General features: G+C 37.0%; 1 protein-coding gene and 1 non-coding gene across 8 annotated transcripts in view; both read left to right on the top strand.

Annotated features, from left to right (window-relative positions):
• CFAP206 (cilia and flagella associated protein 206) overlaps positions 1–22,642 on the top strand; it is a 42,640-nt gene that overhangs the window by 8,442 nt on the left and 11,556 nt on the right. For 6 of the 7 annotated variants that reach the window (XM_027057290.2, XM_027057291.2, XM_015069526.3 and 3 more), the window contains 6 exons: positions 657–815; positions 2,312–2,520; positions 12,958–13,077; positions 14,453–14,651; positions 16,863–17,003; positions 20,077–20,270. In XM_027057290.2, the coding sequence (XP_026913091.1) occupies positions 657–815; positions 2,312–2,520; positions 12,958–13,077; positions 14,453–14,651; positions 16,863–17,003; positions 20,077–20,270 (1,022 nt within the window). The remainder of the gene's footprint in view (positions 1–656; positions 816–2,311; positions 2,521–12,957; positions 13,078–14,452; positions 14,652–16,862; positions 17,004–20,076; positions 20,271–22,642) is intronic. The other variant, XM_053222484.1, reaches the window with a different exon arrangement.
• Positions 17,242–17,348, top strand: LOC113599042 (U6 spliceosomal RNA). Its single transcript, XR_003419779.1, has one exon. It is a non-coding gene; the product is annotated as a U6 spliceosomal RNA (small nuclear RNA).

Here is a 22,642-nt window from a genome sequence, read left to right as displayed (position 1 = left end):
TAAAACTTAGCCAGATTCCTTTTACAGTGTTTATTAACTCTAAAACCCAAGTAGCACCTCTGGAAAGTGCATATTGTTAATTTTCTTGGAGCTGCACATGTCCAGGGATCCATCATTCCTCATGAGAGAAACACTGGCAGCGTGATTAACAGTGCCAGGCTGATCAGGTAATGGGGACTGTTGGAAAGGGAGATTTCATATTGATTAAAGGCGTTGCATTTGTCACCTAAAATGGATGATGGAAAAGGACGCTGTTTTAGCCTCAGGAAGTATTTGCCCACTTTGATAATTTAAGGTAAGGAAGACGCAAGATTTCTAGTCTTTTTTGGCTTTCTTCCACAATTATTTTAAAGCAGTGATTCTTCTATTCAGAATTCTAATTAGAAATCTTGTTTTAATGCCCATTGTCAAAAATTACTGATGGGTGCTTAATTATTGAAAATAGACACAAGGCAGTGGCATTATTTTCAGGAGCCCAGCTTTGACATGTGATAAATGTTGTTATATATTCTGTAACCACGTATCAGAAATGCAAAGAATCATATAAGTAGCTCTGTAAGGACAGGCCTCTCAACTTTCTGCTGAAAGAACGCTATAGTTTAGGATCTGATATCTTTATTCTACCATTTTGTTGTCCTTTTTGTGGTTTGTTTTAGCTGCCCTACAGAGTATTTTCCCTCAGGCTGAGCTTGGGACGTTTCTAACACTTTCTAAGAAGGACAAAGAACGCCAACTGAAAGAACTTACCATGGTTGTTACCGGGATTCGTTTATTTAACCGAGACTGTGGAAAAGGAGGAGAAGGCATTGATGACTGTAGGTATATCCTTAGGTTAACTACAAGTTATGCAGGTTTAAAATCTAACCTGCACAGTGAGGAAAATAACGTACAGTACTCCGCTGGCATTCTTAGATTTAAGGTGTTCAGTTTTGACTCTACCTTAGGCACAACTACTTTAATAATGGATGGTAATTTTTAGTTTTTCTGGGGCAAGACTTGCAGTATTATAAACCACGAAGCTAGTGGGGAAGAGTGAATCAGTAGAAGGAATGAGGAGCCTGCCTCGAGGCCAGCCTCCTTAATTCAATGGGCTCTGTGTTCTTTATTCCAAGTCAAATAACCAATTAAAAAAATAAAAATCACCCTGAAAACAGTGGCTGATGCAATTAACAGAATGCAAAGGTATAAGAGGGGATATTTGCAAATCTGCAAATCCAGGAGCATTTACTGTGCTGTTACATACTTAATGCATTCACCATCTGTAAGTTTGAAAGCACTCATGAAATACTTGATTAGGGTACTCAGTAGAAGGAACTTCCTTATGAATTTGATATACATGTAGGCCCACTGAGAAGATGTTAGTATCTTTTTACCAGATCACTTATCTAGTATAACAGGGTCAGTTTTTCTGTTTTAAAAACTGTTCTAGAAAGTCAAGTTCCCATTCTTTATAAAGTTCCTTATCTTGCTAGACTGTTCTGTTTTTTTCGGTATCCTGATGAGTTTCCTTTTTTTTTTTTTTAATGTTTGTTTATTTTTTTTCAACGTTTTATTTATTTTTGGGACAGAGAGAGACAGAGCATGAACGAGGGAGGGGACAGAGAGAGAGAGGGAGACACAGAATCGGAAACAGGCTCCAGGCTCTGAGCCATCAGCCCAGAGCCTGATGCGGGGCTCGATCTCCCGGACCGCGAGGTCGTGACCTGGCTGAAGTCGGACGCTTAACCGACTGCGCCACCCAGGCGCCCCAATGTTTGTTTATTTTTGAGAGAGAGAGAGACAGAGTGTGAGTGGGGGAGAGGCAGAGAGAAAGAGAGACACAGAATTTGAAGCAGGCTCTAGGCTCTGAGCTGTCAGCAGAGAACCTGACGTGGGGCTCGAACCCACGAGCTGAAGTCATATGCCTAACTGACTAAGCCACCCAGTGCCCCAATATCCTGATGAATCTCTTAAGTCACATACTTCCCCCCCCTTTCTTTTTTTTTTTTAACAAAATATGCCTTTTCTAGAGGTACATGATCGGTAGCACATAATACCAAAGCCTGTCTATTCTTTAGATTCTTCTATATTTTAGTGGCAAAAGCTGATCTGCTCTACAATGTCTTTTGTTTGGACAGATTTCACCCCCCCCACACCCCCCTGCCCAGTTCTTTATTTCATGGTGTAGGGAGAAATATATGAAATATATACCTTCTTGTTATTAATTTGGTTAAGAAAAAAAACTACTAAATTTAATGCTCAAAATGCGACCACTTTGTAGGCTTCTTCTTTGTAGATTCTTTCATGTCTCTCAATATACTTTTAAAAACAGTGCCAGCTATTCTACAGGAAGCAATCCCAGCCACCACTCAACACATCGATTCCCAACTTCAGATTGCGCAGGACCAGGCATACCGCTACACAGCCATCCTTGAGACAGTAGCAAAGAACCCACTCTTGAGTATGGAACTTCAGCCATATATGTTAAAAGAAGCACTGTATAATATGCGGCAATATGAGACCTTCCTTCAGATCATTTTGGTGAGTTAATGTCGTAAGATCTGGCCTTTTCCATAGAATGCAACTACTTTATGTATTATGGGCATAAATATTAAAAATATTTGTATATATTGTTTAATATATATTAAACAAAAGGTAGAATCAGGTTACTGATACAGGAGACAGTCTTAATAACTGCTCGGTTTATATTGCATATGTTGGGCTGAGAACTAAAATAGAAATGGGGAAGCTGGATTTTTATTTTAATGAAAAATATTGATAGGAATTTATTTGTGTAGTTGTTGATTGTCTCTGGTGCTCAGTGGAATGATTGTTAGCATGCTGTAGTTAAGCAGAGGTGTGTGTGTGTGTATGTAAGTAATACTGTATTGTTTTCATGCAAAGCAAGTATCTAATGTACATTTTGGCAGGTAGTTGGCCAAATAATTTTTATGTAATTGTTCTTGCAAAAATTGGTTGAAAAGATTTTTATTGTTAATATTTTTATTTTTAAAGTATTTTTTCATGTTTATTTTTGAGAGCACGCACACACACACACACACACACACACACACACACACACACGAGTGAGCAGGGGAGGGGCAGAGGGAGACAGACAGACAGACAGAGGATCCAAAGCAGGCTCTGTGCTGACAGCAGAAAGCCTGATGCAGGGCTCGAACTCACAAACTATGAGATCATGACCTGAGCTGAAGTTGGATGCCTAACTGACTGAGCCACCCAGGCATCCCTATTTCTAGTATTTTTAGATCTATTGAACAAGCCAGACAGTAACCCCACATAGTTGGAAAATATGGTAAAGTGGTAATTTTAAACTTTTTTTAAAAAGTGGCAGAGCACATTCAGATACAATTTTACTCAGAACCCTAAAAGTATAAAACAGGTATCTAGGTGAAAGGATTGAGGGACCTTTTCACCAAGGAACGTCCCCATTCCACCCTAGGGTTCTAGGGGACACAGTTTGTTAACTGCATCTTGACAGTGAGCTGTGTTCCTACCAGTCAATGTTTTTTGTTTGTTTGTTTGTTTTTGTTTTTAGCTTTATTGAGACATAATTGACAACACTGTAAGATATTAAAAATGTACAATGTGATGATTTGATGTATGTATACATTGTGAAAGTGTTTCTTCCATTGAGTTAATTAACACATTCATCCCACTGGTCACTGTTTACCTTTACACAATGTCTACTTTCCAATAACTGTGAGACTCAGGGTCAGTGAACTGTCTTTCATATGAGTGAATACCAGTGTCTTGAAGGACAGAACAGGATGTGTTTTTAATTCGTATCTTGATGACTTGATACTCCTTCTGGATGCACTTGATCTATCTTCTCTCCTTACCTTCACTGTAGGGAATAGAAAGAAAGACATCCAGATGACGTGACTTCATGGCAAGAAACTAGGTTGTGGTCCTCACAACTGGCCAACTATCTAATTGCCTTCAGAGATGAGGATTGTAAATCAGCTATTCTAATGGTTTAGAATCATTTTTTAATGTTTATTTTTGAGAGAGAGAGAGAAAGAGAGGAAGGGGCAGAGAGAGGGGTGGATAGAAGATTTGAAGCAGGCTCCTTACAGCAGAGAGCCTGATGAGGGGCTCGAACCCATGAACCATGAGACCATGACCTGAGCTGAAGTTGAATGCTCGACTGAGTCACCCAGGCGCCCCTAAACCAAATTATTCTTTAGGTGGATGTTCCTCTAACATTGACTTGTGGCTATCAGCCTTATCTAGATAGTCAGATACTGAGAGGATTTTATAATCAGTTTATCTTGAAGTACACGTAGATCTGTAGGATTAAGAATTTCACATTGACTTCATCATCTGTGTTTGGAAGGGATACCATAAGAAAGAACCTTCAGAAACTGTCACACATAATGTAAGGATGTTGTCGAGAATGTCATCCATTATGTAGCATCTTCTCAGAGCTTTCATTTGTGGATCATGCTCAGCTAATTTCCAGTCTGAAAGTCTCATTGTTGTTTTCATCCTCAGAGCTAGAGGGACAGTGAGTAGAGTATATAAGCAATGAGTGTGGGCTCTGCAACTGGAATGCTTGTGTTCTAATCCTGACTTTGCCACTTACTCAATCCGTGTCTTTGAGGAAATTGCTTAACTTCTCTGTCTTGGTTTCCACATCTGTAAAGTGGGATTATTGATAGTCTTCAGTATACAAGTAAGGTAGAACAGTGCCCGGCACATAGTTATGCGCTCAACAAATTGCTGTTGCTGCTAATGTTTATTATTATTTTTAAAATTTTTAATGTTTATTTATTTTTGAGACAGAGAGAAAGAGCACAAGCAGGGGAGGGGCAGAGAGAGAGGGAGACATAGAATCCGAAGCAGCTCCAGGCTTTGAACTGTCAGCACAGAGCCCGACATGGGGCTTGAACCCATGAACTGTGAGATCATGACCTGAGCCAAAGTCGGTCGCTTAACCAACTGAGCTACCCAGGGGCCCCAGATAATGTTTATTATTGCCACCATCATTGTTGTTAGGACTTAAGCACAATGGCTCTGATTTTATTTCTGGAGGAGAACAAACTGAAGAGCTCTTATTTTTCTAGACAGTATCTCAGGTCTAAGCCCTTTGCTGCTTACTCTGGTGAGAAAGTTAACTTTCTGGTGTCCCCACTCTTTGTGACTGTTTTATGCTAACTTTAGTCAGGGTCAGAATGAGTTCTCTTAATCATCTGACTCTTTTTGGCTTAATCGGTGTTTTTGTTGTTTTGTTTTTAAATATCCAATTTTCTCCCATCAATCTACCTGAGTTACAGTTAAGGTTGCTTGTTATAGAATGGATATAGGTTTAATCGGTATTATATCTGAGTTATAAAATATGTCAGCTTATGTTGAGCTAAGAATTTTTCCTATCTATGAAATCTGTGAATATTCTTTTCTAAAGTCACATTATTTGAAAGGATGTATTAATATAACTTTTTGAAGGTTTGAATTTGATTTTAAACTTTTTTTTTGCCAATATTACATAAAGTTTATGTAAACATTCATTTAAAAAATTTAATTATAGCCTGGGTAAGGTAGTTATTTTATTTTCTATTAGGATTTTATCTGCTTCAGGAAACAAATTCAGATATTCTTTTTTACATTTCTTTAACGTTTATTCATTTTTGAGAGACAGAGAGAGACACAGTGTGAGTTGGGGAGGGGCAGAGAGAGAGGGAGACACAGGGTCTGAAGCTGAAGCAGGTTCCAGGCTTCGAGCTGTCAGCACAGAGCCTATTGCAAGGCTTGAACTCAACGGCAGCGAGATCATGACCGGAGCTGAAGTCGGACACTTAACTGACTGAGCCACCCAGGCCCCGCAACAAATTCAGATATTCTGAAAGAGACGAGGGAGGGGTGATCACAGTCTTGTTGGCTATCTTAGCTGAGGGAACAGAATTCCATCCTCTGTGGGGCTCTGAAGTGCAAGGCAGTCACCAGAGAAAGCCACTCATTGTTATGGTGCAAGTAAATGCTGCATTTCACATGTAACATTCGTAAAATGTGTAAGTCAAGACTTTAGTAGATTTCTTCTCCCTAAGCTATGTTCACAGGGCCTATTCACAGAGTAGACAACATTAGACTTCTTGATTTTTTCCTGATAATGCCAGTAAAAAAAAAAAATCAGGTAGGTGGAATTTATGTTTGTTTTAGACTTGTTGAAAATGTCCATGGAACAAATTATGAGGAATTTATTAATTAAAAGGAACAAATTATGAGGAATTTATTAATTAAAAGGGACTGGGTGGCTTTTAAAGGAAGGGGTTAAAAATTAAAAGGGAATGGGTGGCTTTTAAAAGGAAGGGCTATCTGGGTGGCTCAGTCAGTTGAGCGTACAACTCTTGATTTCAGCTCAGGTCATGATTCCAGGGTTGTGGGATTTAGCAGCGTGTCTGGCTCCACATTGAGCGTGGAGCCTGCTTGAGATTTTCTCTCTCTATCCCTCTGCCCCTTCTCTGCTCGAGAGCGGATGCTGTCCGCTCGAGATGCTGTCTCTTATAAAAAAAAAAAAAAGAGTGGGGAAGAAGCATGCTGGCATCATATGCTTTTCCAAAGCAGTTTTTTGACTCATTATGAACAAAAATTTAAAAAAAAATTTTTTTTTAACATTTATTTATTTTTGAGACAGAGCATGAACAGGGGAGGGGCAGAGAGAGAGGGAGACACAGAATGTGAAATAGGCTCCAGGCTCTGAGCTGTCAGCACAGAGCCCAACGCGGGGCTCGAACTCATGGACCGTGAGATCATGACCTGAGCTGAAGTCGGACGCTTAACCAACCGAGCCACCCAGGTGCCCCTGAACAAAAAATTTTTAAAAAGAGATAGCATTCCTAGAGGACAAATTTTATTTTTATTTTTTTTCACCAACAGTCTCATGAGAAATATGTTTGTTAGGATGCTGTCAACTTCATGGTGTCAGATACAAGTGTTTCACAATGCAAAATTTATCTTTGGCAACCAGAGCTCTTGTTTTCCTGAAGTGACAGACCCATTTCATTTATTTCAGGAAAATATCTGCCAAATAGCTAAGGCTCAAAAGTCATAGTTTGTCAGTCAATTGCTCTTCAAGTAAAAATCATGTTCTGCGGGGAGCAAAGATGGTAGTTCAGCTCAAAATTCAATCAGTAAATGTTTTCCTTGAGAGAACTATGCATTTTAATATCCAGCAGATGTGTTTTATATGTACTTTCCATCCCATCTCACTGATTGTTAAAAAGCTTGCTTGTACTTATGGATCAAGATTTAGTAAAATTAATACTTTTTACTGCATCATCAAAGATATTCTTTTTAAAAACTTCTTTAAATATTTGTTTTTGAGAGAGAGTGCATGTGCGAGCAAGAGTGGGGGAGGGGCAGAGAGAGAGGAAGATCTAGAATCAGAAGCAGGCTCCAGGCTCTGAGCTCTCAGCAGAGAGCCCAAGGCTGGGCTTGAACTTTATGAGCTGCCATGAGATCATGACCTGAGGCAAAGTCGGTCACTTAACCAACTGAGACACCCAGGTGCCCTGTGCATTGTCAAAGATATTCTTAAGTGAAACTGGCTTTTTAAATTGAAATATAATTGACACATAACATATATTGGTTTCAGTTTTACAACATAGTGATTTACAACATACACATAGTGTATGTGTATATTGCAAATTGACTACCACAATAAGTAACATCCTTCACCACACATAGTTACAAAAACCTTTTTCTTGTGATGAGAAGTTTTAAGATTTACTCTCTGCAACTTTCAAACATACGATACAGTATTATTAGCTATAGTCACCATATTGTTACATTATATCCCCAGGACTTATCTTACAAATAAGTTTGTACTTTCTGATCTCCTTCACCCATTTCACCCACGGCCCACCCCCTGCCTATGGTAACTACTAGTCTGTTCTCTGTATTTAAAAAATTGCTTTTTATTTTTATTTTTGTAGATCCCACCTATAAGATCATACAATATTTGTCTTTCTCCCTCTGACTTATATCACTTAGCATAATGCCCATAATGCCCTCAATGTTGTCACAACGGGCAGGGTTTCCCTCTTTTTTTTTTGTGACTGAATAATATTCCAGTGTGTGTGTGCGTGTGTGCGTGTGTGTGTGTGCGTGTGTGTGTCTGTGTCTGTGTGTGTACACACACCCATGTGTATATGCCATATTTTCTTTATCTGTTCATCCATCAATGGTCACTTAGGTTGCTTCCATGTCTTGACTATTGTAAATAATGCTGCAATGAACATGGGGGTGCCTATGTCCTTTGAACATATACTCAGAAGTGGAATTGCTAAATCGATCATATGGTAGTTTAATTTTTTTTTTTTGCATTTTTTAAGTTTATTTATTTATTTTTAAATTAATTTATTTTTTCATTTACACCCAAGTTAGTTAGCATGATTTCAGGAGTAAATTCCTTAATGTCCCTTACCTATTTAGCCCATCCCCCCTCCTAAAACCCCTCTAGCAACCCTCTGTTTGTTTTCTATATTTAAGAGTCTGTTAGGTTTGGTCCCCCTCTCTGTTTTTATATTAATTTTACTTCCATTATGTTTATTGTTTTGAACGTTTTGTATCTTAAAGTCCTCATATGAGTGAAGTCATATATTTGTCTTTCTCTGACTGACTAATTTCACTTAGCATAATACCCTCCAGTCTGTCCAAATAGTTGCAAATGGCTTTTTGATGGCTGAATAATATTCCACTGTACATATATACCACATCTTCTTTATCCATTCATCCATTGATGGACATTTGGGCTCTTTCCATACTTTGGCTATTGTCGATAGTGCTGCTATAAACATTGGGGTGCATGTGCCCCTTCGAAACAGCACACCTGTATCTCTTGAATAAATACCTAGTACTGAAATTGCTAGGTTGTAGGGTAGTTCTATTTTTAATTTTTTGAGGAACCTCTATACTGTTTTCCAGAGTGGTGGCACCAGTTTGCATTCCTACCAGCCCTAACACCATTTATGAAACTAAGGCAGACTAAACTGTTAACTTCCTAGTAAGATAAAATCACAGATCCACCAGCAGTGCAAAAGAGATCTTCTTTCTCCTCATCCTCGCCAACATCTGTTGTTGCCTTAGTTGTTAATGTTAGCCATTCTGACAGGTGTGAGGTGTTATCTCACTGTGGTTTTGATTTGTATTTCCCTGATGATGAGTGATGTTGAGCATTTTTTCATGTGTCAGTTGGCCATCTGGATGTCTTCTTTGGAGAAGTGTCTATTCATGTCTTTTGCCCATTTCTTTGCTGGATTATTTGTTTTTTGGGTGTTGAGTTTGATGAGTTCTTTATAGATTTTGGATACAAACCCTTTATCTGATATGTCATTTGCAAATATCTTTTCCCATTCCGTTGGTTGCCTTTTAGTTTTGTTGGTTGTTTCCTTTGCTGTGCAGAAGCGTTTTATTTTATTGAGGTCCCAGTAGTTGATTTTTGCTTTTGTTTCCCTTGCCTCCGGAGACCTGTTGAGTAAGAAGTTGCTGCAGCCAAGATCAAAAAGGTTTTTGCCTGCTTTCTCCTCGAGGATTTTGATGGCTTCCTGTCTTAGATTTAGGTCTTATTTTGAGTTTATTTTTGTGTATGGTGAAGAAAGTGGTCCAGGTTCATTCTTCTGCATGTCGCTGTCCAGTTATCCCAGCACCACTTGCTCAAGAGACTGTCTTTATTCCATTGGCTATTCTTTTCTGCTTTGTCAAAGATTAGTTGGCCATATGTTTGTGGGTCCATTTCTGGGTTCTCTATTCTGTTCCACTGATCTGAGTGTCTGTTCTTGTGCCAGTACCATACTGTCTTGATGATTACAGCTTTATAATACAGTTAGAGGTCTGGGATTGTGATGCCTCCTGCTTTGGTTTTCTTTTTCAAGATTGCTTTGGCTATTCGGGGTCTTTTCTGGTTCCATACAAATTTTAGGATTATTTGTTCTAGCTTTGTGAAGAATGCTGGTGTTTTTTTTGATAGGGGTTACAGTGGTAGTTCTATTTTCAATTTTTTGAGGAATCTTCATACCATTTTTCATAGTGGCTGCACCAATTTATTTTCCCACCAACAGTGCATGAGGGTTTGCTTTTCTCCACATCTTTGCTGACACTTGTTACCACTTATCTTTTGATACTGATAGGTGTGAGGTGATACCTCACTGTGGTTTTAATTTTCTTTTTCCTGATGGTAAGTGATGTCAAGCATTTTTCCATGTACCTGTTGGCTATTTGTATGTCTTCTTTGGAAAAATGTTATTTGGATCCTCTGGCCATTTGTTAATTGGATTGTTCGGGTTTTGTTGTTCTTGTTGTTGCTGCTGCTGTTTTTGCTGTTTATTTATAGGAGTTCTTTGTATACTTTGGATGTTAACCTCTTATCAGATATATGACTTGCAAATATTTTATCCCATTCAGCAAGTTGCCTTTCCATTTTGTTGATGGTTTCCTTTGCTGTATAGAAGCTTTTTGGTTTGTTATAGACTCACTTGTTTACTTTTGCTCTTGTTTCTTTTGCTTCTGGTGTCAAATCAAAAAAATAATCACCAAGACTGATGTCAAGAGGCTTACTGCTCCATGTTTTCTTCTAGAAATTTCAGGGTTTCAGGTCTTAGATTCATGTCTTTAATCCAATATGACTTGATTTTCTGTATGTTTCATTCTTTTGCACGTTGCTGTCCAGTTTTCCCAGTATCATTTATTCAAGAGACGGTCCTTTCCACATTGTATATTATTGCTTTCTTTGTCATAAATTAGTTGACCGTATATGATGGGTTTATTTCTGGGCTCTGTATTCTGTTGATCTATGTGTCTGTTTCTATGCCACTAACATACTGTTTTGATTACTATAGCTTTGCAATATAGTTTGAAATTAGGAAGCATGATGCCTCCAGCTTTGTTCTTCTTTCTTAAGCTTGCTTGGGTACATGGGGGTCTTTTATGGCTCCATACAAGTTAGAGGATTGTTTTTCTATTTCTTTGAAAAATGCCACTGGAATTTTGATAGGAATTGCACTGAATCTATAGATGGATTTGGGTAGTATGGACATTTTAACAATATTAACTCTTCCCGTCCATGAACACAGACTATCTTTCTACTTATTTGTGAGGACCACTTTACACTAAAACTTCCACATAGTTGTGAACAAGTTCTTTTTGATAAAATGTTAACAGAGTGATTGTTTTAGGTCATAATCAGGAAAAATCAAGTATTTCTGTATGCCTACTCTGTCGGTGTCCTCTGAAAACATAGCTCTGGGAAGGAAGTCTAGAGTATTTTCAATTATAGATTTAATGAAGTTATGTATTGAATGTAACTTTTACTTTAGAGAGCATATTATTTCTGTTTCTTGTTGCTGTTGCACAAATCTGAAGAGACTTTAAGGACCCCATTTTCATATTTTATTTTTATTTTTTAGTTTATTTATTTTGAGAGAGACAGAGACCGCATGAGTGGGGAGGGTCAGACAGTGAGGGGGAGAGAGAGAGAGAGAGAGAGAGAGAATGAGAATCTCAAGTAGGCTCCATGCTGTCAGCGTAGAACCCGACGTGGGGCTTGAACTCATGAAACTGAGATCATGACCTGAGACGAAACTGAGAGTCAGACACTTAACTGAGTGAGCCACCCAGACACCCTTCATATTTGATTTCTAAAACAAAACTAACAAACAAGGGGGAAAACTCTGTGAGGTAGGCAAGGGACCTATTAGATGGGATAGATAGGATTACATGGAGCATGTAGCAAGGGGAAGGAGATGCTTAAAGAAAAGTATAGGTAAAATTAAAACAGGATGCATGTTAATATCTGTGAATAAAATATTTCATTAGTTGAAATACAATAATATTTGATATTTTAAATGAAGTAATATTTTTGTCAATTAAAAATAGTCTAGTAGGGGTTCCTGGGTGGCTCATTCTGGTGGTCTGACTCTTGATTTCTGCTCTGCTCATGATCTCACGTTCAGTGAGATCGAATCCCGCTTCTCGCTCTGTGCTGACAGCATGGAGCTGGCTTGGGATTCTCTCTCTTCCTCCCTCTCTCTGCCCCTCCTTTGCTCGTGGGTGCACAATGCACTCCCTTCTCTCTCTGTCTCTCTCTCAAAATAAATAAACTTAAAAAAAATAGTCTAGTAAAGCATATACTTAGGCTCATATTTGAAGAGTCAAATACATTTTTTTTTCTCTTCAAGTAACTGTCACTCTTTTACAATGTACTGATAAACCCATACCACCGCTATTTCTGGTCACATCTTAGGCAGTACAATATAATGGGTAAGAGCTGGGTTCTGGGCTCCATTGGTCTGGGATAGAACCATGATTCCACCCTTTATTGGCTGTGTATCCTTGGGCACTTTACTTACCTGTCTACATACATCTTAGTTTTCTTATTTATACTTACTTCCTTTTTGTACTTATAAGTATTTACTATGATGCTTAGCACATAGAATAAATGTTAGTAATTATTTCAGATTCAGCATTTAATACCTTATTTTCAGATTACTATTGTCATATCAGAAATACATTGTTTTTCTTTCAGTGACGTGATTTTTAAGATGTTCTGCATTCTTGGATGTAATTTTAAAAAATCTTGGTATCAAAATGGTTTTCAGAGGAACACCTCATTAATTTTATCATTAAGGAGTGGGAAAATAACAGATGAACAAAGTTGTGTCGTAGGATCCCCTTCTCAGGAATGTAGTTATACTGCCTGTCAAAGAACACCTTGAGAAAAAGAATACCTTTGGGAAAAAATTATAGCTATTGTATTTCAAAAGATTCACCTATCCAACAAATATTTCTGGAGTGCCGTTGGCACACCAGCACTGTTCTTGGTTTGCAGATACCTTGGAGAATAGAATTTCTGCTCCCATTGTGCTTAACTTCAGGGGATGTAAGGAGCAGGTAGGGCTTAAAACACATGAATTTTTTAGTGACGTTATAAAAATATTAATGCAAATTATGTTGTCTTCACAGTCAGATATAATTACCTGTGCTCAAGAAGTAGAAATGATGATAAAGCAGTTAGGAGCCCAACTGGAACAATTAAAAATGACTGTAAAATCAAAGACTGCTGTCCCAACATCACAAGTCTTTGTAAGTATTTGCCATCAACTTTGACCTTGCTTAAGAGTGAATATACCTTTGAGTCCTATACAATCGAATCATAAGTAATCATAATTATAGTTAATCACTAAAAATATGACATTGGTTTTTGTACAAGTTGATCCTGTTCTTTATGGTTGTTTTGTAATAACCGTGTAAGTTGGATGCGGGACTTCCCTCTGCAGACAGTTGCTACTAAAGGAAATGCAGGTATATATTATGGTAGCCATAATACCAGCACGGGCTGTGGCAACAAAACGAATCTGTAATGCAGTGTTGAGAACACGTTCACAGTGGCTGGTTAGAGATTGCCTTCAGCCAAGGGGTGATGTGACTTGTGTCCTTTATGAAGAGACAGAGGATAATCCCTGTGTTTACCAGGCCTGCACTTACACTGACTTTCTGATTATCTGTACCATCTTAGGGGCAAATCTGGTAGCCCAAAGGAGGTGTAGGGTGCATATGCAGTATTTTGTAGAGCATTTTGAGGCATTGACAATTTTGTGTAACCATTCCCAATGTTAGGTTTTAAAAGCCAAGAAACAAAAGGCTAAGTTGTTTTACTTTTTAGTAGGGCCTAATTAGTTTCTGTATATGTTTATTCAATAAGTCAGTGACCTTTAGTATGAATAAAAAACGTTTTATCTCATGGCACCTGGGTGGCTCAGTAGGTTAGATTATCCGACTCTTGATTTCTACTCAGGCCATGATCTCATGGTTCATGGGTTTGAGCCCCGTGTCGGGCTCTGTGCTGACAATGCGGAGCCTGCTTGGGATTCTCTCTCTCTCCCTCTCTCTCTGCCCCTCCCCCAATCTCCCTCCCTCCCTCCCTCCCTCTCTCTCTCTCTCTCTCTCTCTCAGCCTCTCCCCAAAATAAATAATATAAACATTAAAAAAAAGTTTTTATCTCACTGATCTAAAATCTTTAACTTGCAGCTCACAAGATATGCCTCAAGATATATCTGTAGACTTTCAGGTTCTTTTAATCATGATTGAACCAGATAAATCTAATAGTAATAAGTCATATTTAGCTTTTTTACAAAAAGAAGATATTTTCCTCTTGGCTTTTTGGGGTCAAACATCCATAAATCTTTCTTAGGTGATCAATGTGTTTGGCTTTTTGGGGGGGGAGTAAATTAACTTTATGGCAATCACACCAACATGAATAGTTTGAAATAAAATACAAGTTTTTTTTCTCATAGTTTATGAATCCTATTGCTATGTAGATTTTATTGTTTAACTTCACAAGACTTTGACTTGTCTTCAGGAAGAATTTCTTTACTAACACAAATTTGTTTTTGTTTTTAAGAGCACAGTGATTTGTAATTTTATTAAACAGTTACATTTTAAACATTCTTTTCTTCAGCCCATCTTCATTGCACTTTCCAATCTGTGGACTAGCTTCCAGGATGAAACTGTTTTGATTAGTGTCCTCAGTAATTTGACAACTCACCTTGAGCCATTCTTGGGTGCTCATGAACTCCTCTTTCCTGAGAAAGTAATGCAGAATCTTCTTGATGGGCTGACTGTGAAGACTGATGTGTGTAGGATGAAGGAACACATGGGTAATAGAAACCATCCTTGACTTCCTCTTCCTCTTAAAAGTGCCTCTAGAATAAAGGCACTCTTTTAAAATTTTCACGCTTGGGGCATCTGGCTGGGTCAGTCAGTGGAGCATCCAACACTTGATCTTGGGGTCATGAGTTAGAGCCCCATGTTGAGCATAAAGTTTGTTTTTAAAAAACAGAAAAAAGTTTGTTTTAAAATTTTCATGCTCTATCCTTTTGATAAGGTATTAAACATCTTTCTTGATTAAAAGAGTACTAATGTTCATTATGAAAAGTGCAGGAAACAGAAAATATGTAAGCTAAGTACCTTACTATCCAGTAATAAGCATTCTTTTGTAAAAAAAAAATTAATGTTTATTTATTTATTTTGAGACAGAGAGCAAGTGGGGAGGGGAAGAGAGAGAATCCCAAGCAGGTTCCACACTATAAATGCAGAGCCCAATGCAGGACTTGATCTCACAGACCATGAGATCGTGATCTGAGCCAAGGTCATGATCTGAGCCAAAATCAAGAATCGGCTGCTTAACCTACTGAGCCACCCAGGTGCCCCCAGTAATAAGCACTCTTAATGTTATTGTCAGGGTTTTGGTTAACAATGATTTTCCTTGCCTATGTGTTTCTGTTGTAGTCTTAGTGATCTTATTATTGATTTATAGTAGGAGAAGATATTAATGTTTGCCATATTTAGAGCTCTATTTCTTTAGCATGTCATTTGCCATATATCTACCTCAGATTCAGGCTGAAATTTATAAATCAATGAAATTTATCCCTGTAAAATTGAGCTTATTTTAGACCCTTTAAGAGATGCACTGATTCTTATAAGAAGGCTGTCTTTATCAACAAACTGCTTTTTACTTTTTTGGTATCTTTTGTCTTAAAGACAATGTGAAGCTCTTGAGAAATGCCAAAATAGAGTCTGGGCATTGTTGCCTAAAAAGAAAGTTTTTTCCAGAAAATGAGATTTGATAATTTACTCTCTAAATTTCTTTTACAAATTCAAATTTTGTATAAGTGGAGAATAAAAATGAAGTTGTAATTTCCATTCTTCAACTACTGGACTTAAAAAATAAACTTGAAAACTAAATTAGAAAGACTGAAAAGCATCCTTCCACTTAAAGTTTTTCCTACTTATTTTATTTTATTAAAACAGCATATCTACACAAATACCAAGTGAAATTAAAAAGTTAAAGTCACTTAGGGGCACCTGGGTGGCTCAGTTGTTTAAGTGTCTGACTTCGGCTCAGGTAATGGTCTCACAGTTCGTGGGTTTGGGCCCCGTATCTGGCTCTGTGCTGACAACTCAGAGCTTGGAGCCTGCTTTGAATTCTGTAACTCCCTCTCCCTCTGCCCCTTCCCGGCTCGTGCTCTCTTCTCTCTCAAAAATAAATAAATGTTAAAAAAAAAATTAAAAAAAGGTTAAAGTCACTTCAGCAGTAAATATTAAACTACTTCAACAGTAGATATTAAACTCACCATTATTGGCAAGACAGTTTACTTCTTGGAGTTAAACATGTCACTTTCCACTATATGTCACAACTTTTTATTCACCAGAACACTATTTATCACGTTACTGCTCCAGTGAATTGGGAGACTGAATGTTCTTCTAAAAGAATTTAATTAACACTTGCCACATCTCCTCTCTGTTTTGAGACTTTCAGGCATATCAGGAAAAAAGAAGGAAGATTTATTTTCCCCAAAGTATGCATTTACTTCTAGTTGTAGTCACAAGGGCATTTGTGGTATTGCTGTTTTGATGTAGAGCCAGACCCAGAAGTATAGTAGGATTGCCAAAGCTAAGAACCTTTGGGATCAATGTTTTACAGATATGTGTTTTTGTTTGTGTAGAAAATGTGGACTATTTGTTTATCACATGTAAATAAGTAAGCCAGCCACCATTAGGAAGGATTTTTAAAAGTGTAAAGAACAAAGATTGTGCACCTTGTTATCAAAATTAAATTACTAAGAGAGATTTCCTTGAAGCTTTCTGCTCAGAACATTCTCAGCTGTTTCAGGAAACAATAGTCCTAGTATAGGAGCATCACATTTAAAGAATTTGCCCACCTAGTGTATTATGAAGAGCCATACAGTCTTGAATGAAGTTGATCTCTCTCTATTTTAGTCACACAACAGCCAGTCTTTTCTGCTTATTTTCTTGGGTTGTTTACTCTTCTCCTTGACTGAAGTTTTTCTTGTCCTCTTTTATTTTAGAAGATAGAGTACGTCCGGTGGATTTCAGAAAACAAGAATGGCTTTTCCCAGAAACAACGGCCAATTTTGATAAATTGTTAATTCAGTATCGAGGATTTTGTGCTTATACATTTGCTACAACAGATGGTCTTCTTCTTCCAGGTATATTGTGGGAAATGATATTGCTTTGACTTCCCATTTTTTCTTTAAATAAAGCCGTCCTTGTCACTTATTCATTTTTTTTTTTCACTTATCATTTTTTAAAACTTTATGGGATCTGACGGTGAACTAGGAAAGGAGCCACAAAGATGATCCAGACCAAAATCTTCATCTTTGAAGTGCTCACAGAATAATCTGGTGGACTGACATAAGCAAGAATTACACACAAATGATAAGTGAGGTGCTCGCTTCGGCAGCATATATACTAAAATCGGAGCAATACAGAGAAGATCAGCATGGCCCCTGCGCAAGGATGACATGCAAATTCATGAAGCTTCCACATTTAGAAACGAAAACAAATAAGTGATAGAATGTGTATATAATGAAATCTGGATGCTACATTATCATAAAAGAGGGATGACTCATATGGCCAATGAGGGACTCCAGAAATTCACATGGCGTTACTAAAATAGATCATCTTCCAAAGTAGTTAGTTGAAAGAGCAACACTAATTTGGCTGATTATGTTGATTAAAAAAATACTCAGTTGCTTTATGGTTGTGTTCTATTAACATAGATCAGGATTTCTGTATAAGTCAGATCCACCTAAGGAAATGGCCAATATTTTATCAAATAAAATCTCTCTGTATATATTACTAGAGCTTCTCCCCTAACAAAGAGTGAGTCAGAAATTGAGGTGAAATAAATTATTATCCAAAAAGTGCTGTGTGAATTGGAAATAAAAAGTCAGCTAGGGCTAGAATGAAAACAGTTGGACAAAATTATTTCTGATTTACCTTACACCATTAACCTCTTTTTTCCTTTTCTTCTTTCTTTGTCATTTCTTTTGTTATATTTTGTAGTTGGATATTACTTTTTTTATTAGAAAGAATTATAGGAACTACATACAGGCTAGAGAACATGCATACTGACTTTTTTTTAAGTTTATTTTTGAGAGAGAGAAAGAGAGTGCATGTGAGGGGAGGGGCAGAGAGAGAAGGTGAGAGAGAGAATTCTAAACAGGCTCTTGTATTGTCAGCACAGAGCCCAATGCAGGGCTCGAACTCACGAGCTGTGAGATCATGACCTGAGCCAAAACCAAGAATTGGACTCTTCAACTGACTGAGCCACCAAGATGCCCCTGACTCATTTTTTATGGTATTAGATTTTTCATAATGGAAGTAAGAGGTTTACCATAGGGAGCTGAGAGAGTAGTATTCTGAGGCCCCATGAGGGTTAGTGATACTGGTGGGGGTGGGGGGGTAACAATCAAAAGCCGTGAAGAAATAAGAAGTGATGGAATATAGATGGTTTCTTTCTTTCCTTCTCTTCTCTTCTCTTTTCCTTTTCTTTCCCCTTCCTTCCTTCTTTCCTTCTTCCTTCCTTCTTCCCTTCCTTCCTTCCTTCCATCCATGCATCCATCCATGCATCATCCATCCATCCATCCATCCATCCATCCATCACAAATAAGAAAGGAAGGGAGTCACAAGAGACACAAACGCAAAGAATCATAGCTGTAGGGTGATGACAGAGGTAGCATGATATAATTGAAAATGCTATGGGCTAAGGTTCAGGAGAGCCTGGCTTCTAGTATAGGAGGTCTGTTTGTCCCCTTCAAGCTTCCACTATCTGGGATTCTAATAAAGAGAGAGAAATAGGAAAGTAGAAGAGCTTGTGGGGCTATGGGTTTCAGAATCCTCTCTGAATAAGCTAGCCCTGACTACTTTGTTCACTACATTATTTCTGTTTGCTACATTATTTTCTGGGCAGCAGCAAACTGCACTAACTCAGAGGAATTCTGTAGGACTTTTCTCCTTCCATTCAGGACTACAGACCACATGACTTAAATCCCAAGGCTTACTAACTAGTTAGGATCCTTTTCAATGACTACACCGGTTTTATTGCCAATCACTTTCCCTTGCCTACTCAAGCCTCACTGGCTTTCTTGTTGTTCTTGAACATCTCAAGCCCATTTTCACCTCAGAGCCTTTATGCTTGCTATTTATTCCCTCTACTTGGAAAACTCTGTCTATCCCCCAGATAGCTACATACCTTGCTCCTTCATTATATTTAGCATTCCTAGATCACCCAATTTAAAATATCAACCACACCCTTCTTCCTTTTATTATGTGTTTAACAAGCTTATTTATTTTTTTTGAGGGGGGCGGGGAATGAATCTTAAGCAGGCTCCACACCCAGCGTGGAACCCAATGCGGGACTCAATCTCATGACCTGAGATCGTGACTTGAGCTGAAATCAAGAATCGGACACTTAACTGGCCAGGTGCCCCTTGGCTTTATTTTTAACCTTTTTTTGCAGTACTCTCTGGCCTATGGTATATTTGTTGATTTGTTGAGAGCAGCAATTTTGTTTTTATTTCCTTAGTGCCAGGAATAGGGCCAATAAATTTTGTTGAACAAATGAAAAAATAAATAAGGCAGTACTATTGTTTCATATATAATTCCCACCAACTATGTGGATATTTAATAACCCTTATTTTTGTAGTATCTGTTCACAGTGGGAAATACTTTCTAACATAGAGACTTGTATTTTGGGGATGCCTGGTTGGCTTGGTCGGTGGAGCATGCAGCTCTTGATCTTGGGGTCATGAGTTTGAGCCCCATGTTGGGTGTAGAGATTACTTAAAAGTAAAAATCTTAAAAAAAAAAGGAAACGTATTTTGGGTAAGTTGTCCCATTTTTGTAGTTTTTATAAAATTACTTTTAAAACAATGCTTGTAGTAGTTAGTTTAGTTAAAGGAGATTTGAAACCACGAGATGACTACGTGCCTTCTCATAAAAGATTTTCAAATATTTTAGATCTGTATAGTAAAATAATTTTTACATAAAACCATTCGTTAAAATTAATTTAATATGAATTTCACATAAAATAGAATTTAACAAAATGTATAATTTAAAATTGCTAATTGTAGCATTTTAACAAAATGAAAACATGTTAAATATGCATAAGTCATATGTTAAATATGCAGTATGTAGGGGATGATTCTATGGATGTATTACAAACATAGAATCACTTACTATTTTATATCTCATTCATTTCCTTTTCTTAATTTTCAGGAAATCCAGCAATTGGAATTTTGAAATATAAAGAAAAGTATTACACTTTTAATACCAGAGATGCTGCATATTTATTTGCAGAAAGTCCTGAAAATTACATTGATTTAATTAAGGAAAAAGCAAAAAAAAATGCAGAATTAATTCAGCTACTGGAACTTCATCAACAGTTCGAAACCCTCATTCCATATTCTCAGGTAAGCAGAGTCAGTATTTTAAGCATTTATGACATTTAAAAGTATAGTTAATTAGAAAGTTATACCTTGTTGTAGAATAGTTCCAAAATCCAAACAGAGACTGGATCAGAAGAGGGCTTTTAATGCTATTGGAAAGAGATTCACCCCGAAGAAGGAAACTAATGAAATCCACAAAGAATAATGAAAACAAGATAAGGAGTCAAATTGATAAATTAGACTGGAAAAATCTGGAAGAGAAAGACTACGTTTAGATAAATAACTGAGTCTGTAGGATTTCCTTATCTAAAATTAAAGAACTTAGCACAGATAACACAGGTGATAACTTAGAGTTGTAAGATAATACTTTCTGATATATTTTATTACCTGATAGGGCAAGCTCTTTCCTTTGCCTTGTATTTTTTCAAAATTGTCTTAGTCATGCATGGTAGTTTTCTTAATAAATTTGCTAAGTTTCCCCCAAAATCTTGCTGAGATTTTAACTGGAATTGAATTAAAATAATAAAAGAATTTTTATGTTTATTATATTAGGTTGTCCCATTCATAGTACCATTTAGTTTTTTTAAAATAATTACTAGTTTCATTAATTATATCTTAATAAAGCTTAATGGTTTTAGTTCTATTTTCTACTGTGCCCACTTCTAAAACTGTATGTGATCCCAGCAGTGACTGGTGATACTAATATTAATACATGGTTTTCCCACTCAGTATGATGACCCCTCCATTGAATTAACAATTCTCATATGGAATGGGTTTGTTTCTAGGCTTTTAATTGTGTTCCACTGGCTTGTGCTCTCCCAGTTTTGTATTTCATTCTGTTTTTTTAAAGCTTATTTATTTATTTTGAGAAAGAGAGAGAGCGAGCACAGGCAGGGAAGGGGCAGAGAAAGAGGGAGAGGGAGAAAGAATCCCAAGCAGGCTCCACACTGCTAGCGCAGAACCCCATATATGGGGTTTGAACCCATGAACTTAATATGGGAGGTGTATTTTGGGAGGGGAAAACCTAACATCACTCATTCCTAAGTCAAATGCCCCTCTCCAATATTCACAATTGGTAGCCTATGTGAATACTTTGACCTGAGCCAAAACCAGGAGTTAGATGCTCAACCGACTGAGCCACCCAGGCACCCCTCTGTTTTTCATTCTTTTTGTGATGTCTTCTCATGAATGAAAGTTTTTCATTTTAATATGTCATTTATTAATCTTTTCTTCACGTCTCAAATTTTGTCTTGTTTAAGAAATCTTCATGTATCTTAGATCATAAAAATATTCTCCTATATTGTTTGTAAAAAAATATGGATTTTGGATTTGCCTTTCACACCTGACTCTTTAATTGACTTGGATTTGATTTTTGTGTCTATTGGGAGGTGAAGATCCAGTTTTAATTTTTTTTCTATTTGAGTAATGAATTTTCCCAGACCATTTGTTCAGTACTCTTTCCTTCCTCCATATCTATAGTGTCTTATATGCACAGGCTTAATTTTTAATCTCTCTATTCTATTCAGTTCAATTTTTAAAAAATTCCTGTATCTATATCTTACTATAGCTTTATAGTAAGTTTTGATACCTAGTAGAGTAAGTTCTCCCACCCTTTCCTCTCTAAAGGATCTTGGCTACACTGGAGTCTTTACTTTCCATATAAATTTGAGAATTTATATTGTCAGGTTCCATAAAAAACCTTGAAGGAATTATGAATTTGCATGTCTATAGACAAGAATTATTTGACCATGCCACCACTTATTTATAATTTACAGAGTTGTAAGATACTTCAAAGACAGTGAAAGGTTAGAATCAGATCATCAGAAATGTATGCTATATGTAGATAATGCATAGTTTTCCATTAAACAATTTTCCCCTATATTTTGGGTCTTGTTTTTTCCTTTCTTTCTGTGTATTTAATTCCCAGCTCTTCTTCAGTGACCTTAAGTACCTATGGAAGTGAGTTTTCTCCCTTCATATTTCAAAGCTGTAGTTCTTATAATTATTTACTTGCCATTTACTTGTACTGTGTAATATTGCTAATCATCTTGCAACATGTTTTTATCTACCCAACTATATCACAACATCGTTCTGAAGGCAAAAAAAATTATATCTTATGTTAGGTGGTAGGCAATCAGTAATTATCTGCTGTTTGATTTGAGTAAGAAGTTAATCTTACATGGCATATATATATATATATGTGTGTGTGTGTGTATGTATATGTACATATGTACATATGTATATGTAATCTTACATGGCATATATATGTGTGTATGTATATGTACATACATATATATACACACATATACACATATATGTGTATATATATACACATATACATATATATACACATACATATAATGGAATATTACTCAGGCATAACAAAGAATGAAACC

The sequence above is a fragment of the Acinonyx jubatus genome, chromosome B2 (assembly GCF_027475565.1).
Source record: "Acinonyx jubatus isolate Ajub_Pintada_27869175 chromosome B2, VMU_Ajub_asm_v1.0, whole genome shotgun sequence".
In the NCBI taxonomy this organism is placed as follows: Eukaryota; Metazoa; Chordata; class Mammalia; order Carnivora; family Felidae; genus Acinonyx; species Acinonyx jubatus.
Note: the sequence above shows the minus strand (reverse complement) of the source record. Positions and strands in the feature narration are given on the sequence as shown.